At 40.3% G+C, this 8026-nt stretch overlaps 1 protein-coding gene across 1 annotated transcript; it reads left to right on the top strand.

Moving 5' to 3' along the window:
• Window positions 1-685: 685 nt before the first annotated feature.
• On the top strand, window positions 686-3931 carry LOC120105625 (S-adenosylmethionine decarboxylase proenzyme-like). Its single transcript, XM_039118240.1, has 4 exons — window positions 686-922; window positions 2027-2178; window positions 2270-2288; window positions 2497-3931. Exons 2-4 carry the CDS (start codon window positions 2044-2046, stop codon window positions 3648-3650), a joined length of 1308 nt encoding a protein of 435 aa, XP_038974168.1. The 5' UTR covers window positions 686-922; window positions 2027-2043; the 3' UTR covers window positions 3651-3931.
• The last annotated feature ends 4095 nt before the right edge of the window (window positions 3932-8026 follow it).

Below are 8026 nucleotides of genomic sequence, written 5' to 3' on the forward strand. Positions count from 1 at the left end.
AGAATGAGGCCATCTGTCCTCGTTTGCGCTTCGCAGGAGTCAGCGTCGCGTGAACTTTTTGGATGCTAATGGTCCCTTTCACCCGCGGAACACCTCTAGTCCGTTCTTCTAAGGTTTACTTTTGCGGCCGTTCTCCTCCATCCATTCCGACTTCGCTAGCCATTTTAACGTGAACCGCGGATCATCGTAAACATGGTATCGGATCGGGTGAAACGAATCCGACTCGGAATTCGGAAATCACGAAAAAAATGAGCGGATCTTAACATACGTGGCGGCCTTTCTTGGGCAATGTTCTAAACTCCCCCTCTTTCGCGGCTAAACAGGACACGCGTCACAATCTCGTTAGAGAATCAGCGCAGCCCGCTCGCATGGGAATCTCAGCGGAACCGCACCACACCCGGCTCGAAGTTTCACGAGGAATGAATCCGTTTACCTGCCGCGCGAATCGCCTATTCGCAAGGAAACGCGTTTCCGGGAAAATTTCCCCGAAGGACCGGAGGACGGTGGTGCGCGGCGGATGTTTCGCTTTTAAATTGATTAATTAATTAATTAAAGGAATCAGAATCCTTTCTGGAGTCGATTCCCTAGGCGGCTGGGGGTAGTGGGAATCCGTTTCCGTTTTAGGGCTTGCAGGCTAAAGGGCTTACGTAACGCCGAAGGAGTGCTATAAATTGGGGGTCACAGCTCGCCAAAATCGCTCGCCCGCGGCTGCGAATTCGTCCAGGGACCACTCCTATTTAAAGCCTCTCCGTTCGCCTCCGAGTTCTCTCGCATCCATCTCTCGCTAGGGTTGCCGATTTCCTCTGCCGCTCTCTCTCTTAATCTTGTTCCGTCCTCTTCTTTCCCATAAGACTTCAGAGATCGTTGGGGTCTTCGGGTTCTTCGCCGCCGTCGTCGAGACAGAGTGTTTTGTCATTGAAAAGTATGTTTCCTCTTCTATTCTCTGTTCGTTGATTTCTTTTTTCGATTTTGTGATTACATTAGAGGTATCGTGGATTGATCGATTTCATATGGGTCTTTCTGGGGATAATACCATATGATTTAGATCTCGTTTGGTTTTCGCTGTTTTTCTTTTTGATTCTCCTGTTGTTCTTTTTGTTTGATGTCTGAATAAGGACAAGAACTTGTTTTCTTCCTGGTTTTTGATTTGGTTACAGATCTGTTCTTTAATGTGTGTTTGTGTCTTGTTTATGCGTTTTGTGATGGATTAGAATGTTGAATCGATGGCCGTTGTTGATGGATGCGGTGATTTTTCTTTTTAATCTTTAGGAAGGTAAATTGGTGTTCCTGTTGGTAGATTCCGGTGACTTTTTTCTTTTTTGCTAAATCTGTTACCTCCTTTATGCTTGTTGTGTCATTAAACAAAAACAAAACTATGGCTTTGTTGTTTTTTCCCTATTGATGCTTGCCTTTATTTACAGTTCGATTCTTCTGAAGTTTTTGTTTGATGTAGATCTGGTTGTATAGGGAATAATCTTTGTTTATGAATGATCCTATCTCGTTGGTGCTCTCTTTGCGTTTCCTCTGCTCTTTAAGTTCTGTGAATCGCCCGTGTTTTTTTTCTTTTTTCTATTTTATTCGCTTGTAGATCAAAACCTCATCTTTATTCCTTTGATTTTTGTTTTTTTTTTTCTACCAAGAATTATTATCGGTACGCGATATGATAACCGCTATTTATCGTGTACATTTTTACGAGTTTTCATTCTTGTTTGTATTTACACACACACATACATATATACATATGTATCTATGGGTCTTCATGTGTTGTTTTCTCTAGCTTTTTGAATGTTTGATAGGATGCTTTCCCTTTCCTTTTCTTTTTCGTTAAAACATGATCTGGGCCTTATAAATATTGTTTCTTGCATGAGTCCATCACTTATGCTTATGTAATTATATTTATCCAGTCTTGTGTTTATGTTAGCAGATATGTGTTCCTAACATTGATATTTTGCAACTGCTTTTCTGGTTAAGTTTTTCTGTGCATAAGTTTTTCAGGCGAGACTGATCTGTTTTTCTGGTGCTACAGGAGGTGTGAATGTTTTAATGGAGTCTAAAGGTGGTAAGAAGAAGTCTAGTAGTAGTAGTTCATTACAGTACGAAGTTCCCCTCGGCTACAGCATTGAAGACGTTCGACCTCACGGTGGAATCAAGAAGTTCCAGTCTGCTGCATACTCCAACGTAAGTATTAACAAATGTTCAATTTCTGCCTATCTGTTTCCTTTCATTGGTGTATTAGCTACTGATGTGTTGTTATTTTGGTCTGTTGCAGTGCGTGAGAAAGCCATCATGATATCCCTGTGGATGCCCTCTTTCTTAGAGTAGGATTTTCCAAATTTCTGTTTTAATTTCTCCTTTAAACCAACTTCTCTGGCTAGCTGCTTTCTAATAAGCAAACCTCACTCTCAGTCTCCCTCCTTGTCTTTCTTTCTTCTCCTTCATCAGCCACAAGCATTCTCATGCTTGATTCAATGGCAATCTTTTCGGTTGATTCCCCAAACCCACCACCTGTCTCGCCAATCGGGTTTGAGGGCTATGAGAAGCGCCTTGAGATCACTTTCTCCGAGGCGCCCGTCTTTGTGGATCCCCAAGGCCGAGGCTTGCGTGCCCTCTCACGGGCACAAGTTGACTCTATTCTGGATCTGGCACGGTGCACTATCGTGTCTCAGCTCTCAAACAAGGACTTTGATTCTTATGTGCTTTCTGAATCAAGCCTTTTTGTCTATCCATATAAGATAATCCTGAAGACCTGCGGGACAACGAAGCTCCTACTGTCCATTCCTAGAATCCTCGAGCTGGCTGAGGAGCTTTCGCTCTCTCTTCTGTCTGCAAAGTACTCCCGCGGGACTTTCATCTTTCCTGGTGCCCAGCCATCTCCCCACCGCAGCTTCTCGGAGGAGGTTGCAGTCCTTAATCAGTTCTTTGGTGACCTCGGTTTGGGTGGTAAGGCTTATGTGATAGGCGATCCAGCAGTGCCCAACCGTAAGTGGCATATATATTATGCAACCCAGAAGCCTGAACTGCCCATGGTTACTCTTGAAATGTGCATGACTGGACTGAACACTGAGCGGGCATCGATCTTCTTCAAAAATTCAGGGGACGGACATTCTTATTCTGCTAAGGAGATGACAAAGCTCTCTGGAATTTCTGATATCATCCCTGAAATGGAGATATGCGACTTTGAATTCGATCCCTGTGGGTACTCAATGAATGGGATCCATGGCCCTTCTCTCTCCACAATCCATGTGACCCCGGAGGAAGGGTTCAGCTATGCTAGTTATGAAGCCATGGGGTTCAACCCTGGCTCATTGGTGTACGGGGACTTGATCGAGAGAGTTCTCAAGTGCTTTGGCCCTTCTGAGTTCTCTGTTGCGGTTACTATCTTTGGTGGGCGCGGGCTAGCAGGCATGTGGGGGAGGAAGGTGGAATTAGATGGCTATGCCTGTAATGATCTGGTGGAACAGGACCTGCCAGGTGGTGCTCTGCTGATGTACCAGAGCTTTTCCGCTTCTGCTGTGTCGCCAAGATCCATCCTGCATTGCTGGGAAGGAAATGATGTGGAGAAAGCTGGCAATGATAAGAAGATGAGATGCTGCTGGGAAGACGAGGAGGTGGAGGAGGAGAAAGATGGGAAAGATAAGGAGATGTTCTGAGAGGATGGTTATCGTAGTGAAAGCGAGCTTTCTAAAATCCAGTCGTCGTGTGTTCTTGTGTTCCTTTTGGCTTATTTAGTGAAGCAGCCAGCCAGTCTATTTTGTGTTTGCTTATGTTATTGTTATGTGGTATTCGAGTTTCTTAAAGTGGTATGTGACTTCATAAGAGCTCTAGGTGGCTAGCTATGTCTGCCACAATGAGCAGTCTGATGTTTGGTCTCGTATCTGGACCTTAATAAATTTATAGAGCTTGAATAAAAAGTTTTGAGGTTGGTTACTTCTGGGATGCCGCTTATTATAGCTGTCACTCTTATCCTTATAGAGATATTGTACATTTTTTAATGTTTCTGGGGGTGATGGTTACATGGGAGCCTCAGGTGATGCAATGATTGTTTTTTTCCCCCTCGTGCGATATGATTTTGACCTCATTGGTTTGTTTATTGTTTGCTGGGGCCTGCACTTCATTGGAAATGTTCTTAATGAGCACAATGTATATTATCTTGTTTCCAAGCCGTGACCCTTTTTAGCTATGGCATATTCTGAGCGTTTGTGCCATGTACCTTTTGTTGCTGATTCTGGTTTTGTACAATTCACAATATTAGCTTGCATTATTTACTGTTTAGCGTGAACGGCAGGTTGTTGAAACCTACTCTGTAGTCCCCGTGAGAGGCTGCTTGCAACTTCTTCAGCTATTTGGATCCACTACCATTATTATAGGGGTAAGGGTTCGAGACAAAGAAAGATCAAGGCTGCATATCAGTTTTTCCTATATACTTCACTTGGATCAGTTTTTATGCTATTAGCTATTCCGTTGATTCTTCTCCAAACAGGAACCACCGATTCACAAATCTTATTAACCACAGAATTTAGTGAGCGGCGCCAAATCTTTCTATGGATTGCTTCTTTCGCCATCAAAGTGCCTATGGTACCAGTTCATATTTGGTTACCCGAAGCCCATATTCCCATTTGGTTTTGGATCCACGTCCCAGGGACTCGCCTTGTGGCATTATGCTTGTAGTCTGGGCATTGTGCAGATGCTTTGATTTTGTGCATTCTATGAAGCTAATGGTAGAGGGTTCAGGAAGTGACCGGGAAGCCATGATGTAGACAATATGATGATGTAGGAATTTTAAGCAATCTTCTATACATTCTTCATTATGTTTTCCCCAGCTTTTGAGGCATCATATGATGGAATGTTTTAAGATGTTTTCTCTTTTCCTATACCAATGAAATGCCTTAATTGTTTGTCTTTTCTTTTTCTGTGGGCTTTTAATGATTTGAAAAATTTCGATCTAATATAGGAATGATATTTTCAGAAGAAAGTTTATGATAGTTTAACGCGATAAACATTGTTTTGATTAAATTTTGGTGATTGCTTACTTTTGTTTTACATGCTGCCTATTTTGGTATTCTTTATTTACTGATATTTGTCATCTACGAGAATTGAGAGACGCTGAAACATATTACAATTGTGGGACCTGGTATAAATAGAATGAATTGTATTTTCAGGTTTTTATTCCTGATGTAAGATGGTATAGAGCAGGCAAGTGTTTTAAACATCAGATGTCTTGAGATGCTATTTTGGAACTCCATGTACATGTTATCTGGAACAAAGTTATATCTAAGATTTTTGTTTCTGATAAGATGGAATAGAGTACAACATGCTTTGACAGTATGTTATCTTGCAAGATTTATCCTCACTTACATCTATATAATGTTCATAGGCAAAGTTGTCATGAAGTGAGTACTGTAGATATCTATGTTTTGGGAGGGGGAGGGGGAGACATAGATATCAAATTAAACAGAAGACTGGTTCTTTTATTTTTTTTAAAAAAGAGTGAAGTTGACTTTGGGAACGTATTTTCAGTTTAATCTAACATGTGTTGCTTAAATCAAACCAGAATCAATTTATAGCAGTATGCTTAAGTTAGGAAAACAATATGTTGCAAACAAACTCTGCACTTGCTAGTTGGTAGTCAAGCTTTAATGAGGAATTGGATCATGGATTTAAATCAAAATTTATGGCTGTATATGAGCCTAAGCTGGCGGAGATTTAGGACAACTTGTAAAGGTAGCAATACACGGTGAATGTTTACTTTTAGGACTTGTGCATAAGAAATGATCTTTTGGGTTTGGTGCACCAGACTGCTACATTGCAATCATTGAATGAAGGTTGAGAAAGAAGAAAGAAATTCGGAGAGGAAAGATTGGTTTCGAGAACAAGAAAAATATGAATTTTTTCTTCGAAGTTTTAGAAATTGAAAGCAATAAGAGAAAAAAAAAGCAGAAGACAAATGCTATGAACAATTATACTGCTAAGAAATAGCATGGAGAACAAAGAACATGCCAAAGGAAAAAGAAGAAAAAAAGGAGATGACAGTACATGGATATTATTATGAGTAGTGGTATTTTGTTGAACTAGAGTCAACTTGCAACTAATCAACCAATCCAAGGCTAATTTTTGACCAATGCTCTCTAAGTCCTTGCTTTTGTCAAACCCCCTTGCCCGACTAGATTATCAGTAGCATGATAGAAGAGAAATCCCTCAATGCCTCTTTCTTTTCTGCCTCTCCCACTTGATTGCACCAAACTTCTGGAGTGACAATCCATGGATGAACATCCTCAAGAACATGGGCTCCTCACTTTTTGCTAAAACTTGTTGAAGATGCATACTTAGAAGCCAGTTTGGACAGGTGTGCCTACTATGCTTTCTTTTCTATATTTAACCCTTCCAAAATGTCATTGTTTTTTCATCCATTCATGTCTCTCAGGGCATTCACGAACCTTTCAATGCCTACATAATATTTATCTTCAGCCCAACTGCCTCCGATCCAATGTAAAATTTTGGTCTTTGCATCTATGATGGAACTTATTCGTGCTTGCCATTTGTCTTCTCATGGACTTCATATACATACATACATATATGTATTTTTATGTACTGCCAACATACGCATTCATGGAAGGGGTAGCAAATATTCCAGACTGTGAGATTGAAAGTGGATGAGAGCAATAGTTGGAACAGCATTAGTTTCTGAAGTATGTAAGCTAGGTGATTATTGCAAGCATAGGTTCGAGAATGATTTGTTAATTGAAAACGTGTCATCAAAGCCTCATATACATTATGTGCTGCATTCGCAGGCAAACAGTCATCGAATGCACAAAAATCACATATTTAGTTGCATTTTCACATAAGAGACAGAGTATTGAGCAGGCTTGAATACAGTGTGTTGCACGAGTCCCTTATACCGAGGAGCGGCTGCCAATATCTGATTTATGATGTATGATCTACCGTGTTTGCATACTATATGCCTATAGTCTTAGTTGATTATAAACATCTTCCCTTCTTTTTAAGTTCAGACCCAACTTATGGTAGTATAAACACTTTAGTATACAGATTATGCAAGGATATATCTCTATATCTGATAATATATTCTAGCTAATTAGTTGATTATTTACATGCTAAACTTTCAATGCTTGACATGTATGGCTTCAACGTTGTCTGCCGTGATCACTGCCATTCTAGTAGGTATACAACAAGTCTTGATGTTCAGAGGATTCTACTCTCTTTGAATCAGTTCAATCAATTTTTTGTTCTAAATTATGCTTCAAAAGGTTCAGCTATTTACATCGAACCTGCATCTCCCTTCCCAAGTGAAAACATCTGTTCAAGCACCACCATTAACCGACTTTGCATCTACTAGTGCTAGTTGGTGGCTAATTATATTTGCGCACAATGATCTTCGTTTTTATGAGCTTGTATATGTTGGTGTTAGTGAGCACCCATCCAAACTCCTAGAAGTTGGATAAAGAACTCTTGGACCATGTCGACTCATCAAGACTTGTACACCCACATAATTGATTTTGTGCTTGTGCACTATGCATGGCATTGTTTTTGATTTTGTGTGCAAGTGTAGATGACTAGTTTGTTTGCACTCAGGTAAAGTTTTTATCATCTATCCAAAAAAGTTGGAAAACTGTATCTAGAAATTCTCATCATAGTTTTGGCTAATATAATCACCATACCTTGTATTATTGACTTCAGTTGATTTTCCATGTACCTAGGGGCATTCTCCTATTTGTTAACGATTATTGCATTTCTTTCGATGAAGGCTTCATGTCCGTACTTGTTTAAGGCCTGCTGTTGCTGATAACACACTAGTCCATCCTAAATGAATAAAAGACTTGCTAATCTCCATGCATGGCTTAATATAAATAACTATGCTATGCAGTGTTCTTCTCTATAGAGTCCATGAATAGTTTCTTCCTTGTTGCTAATCTTATTCATTCATTGTTACAAGTCAGAAATTTGCCTCAACAGTTGAGTTTCTCTATGATGCTATCTTGTCATATGTTCATAGGATGAAATCATAATGATG

Source organism: Phoenix dactylifera, unplaced genomic scaffold (assembly GCF_009389715.1).
Source record: "Phoenix dactylifera cultivar Barhee BC4 unplaced genomic scaffold, palm_55x_up_171113_PBpolish2nd_filt_p 000328F, whole genome shotgun sequence".
NCBI classification, from domain to species: domain Eukaryota; kingdom Viridiplantae; phylum Streptophyta; class Magnoliopsida; order Arecales; family Arecaceae; genus Phoenix; species Phoenix dactylifera.

Excerpts from the sequence above, each read along its gene's own strand:
- LOC120105625 (XM_039118240.1), top strand. The coding sequence starts at position 2,044 with ATGGAGTCTAAAGGTGGTAAGAAGAAGTCTAGTAGTAGTAGTTCATTA.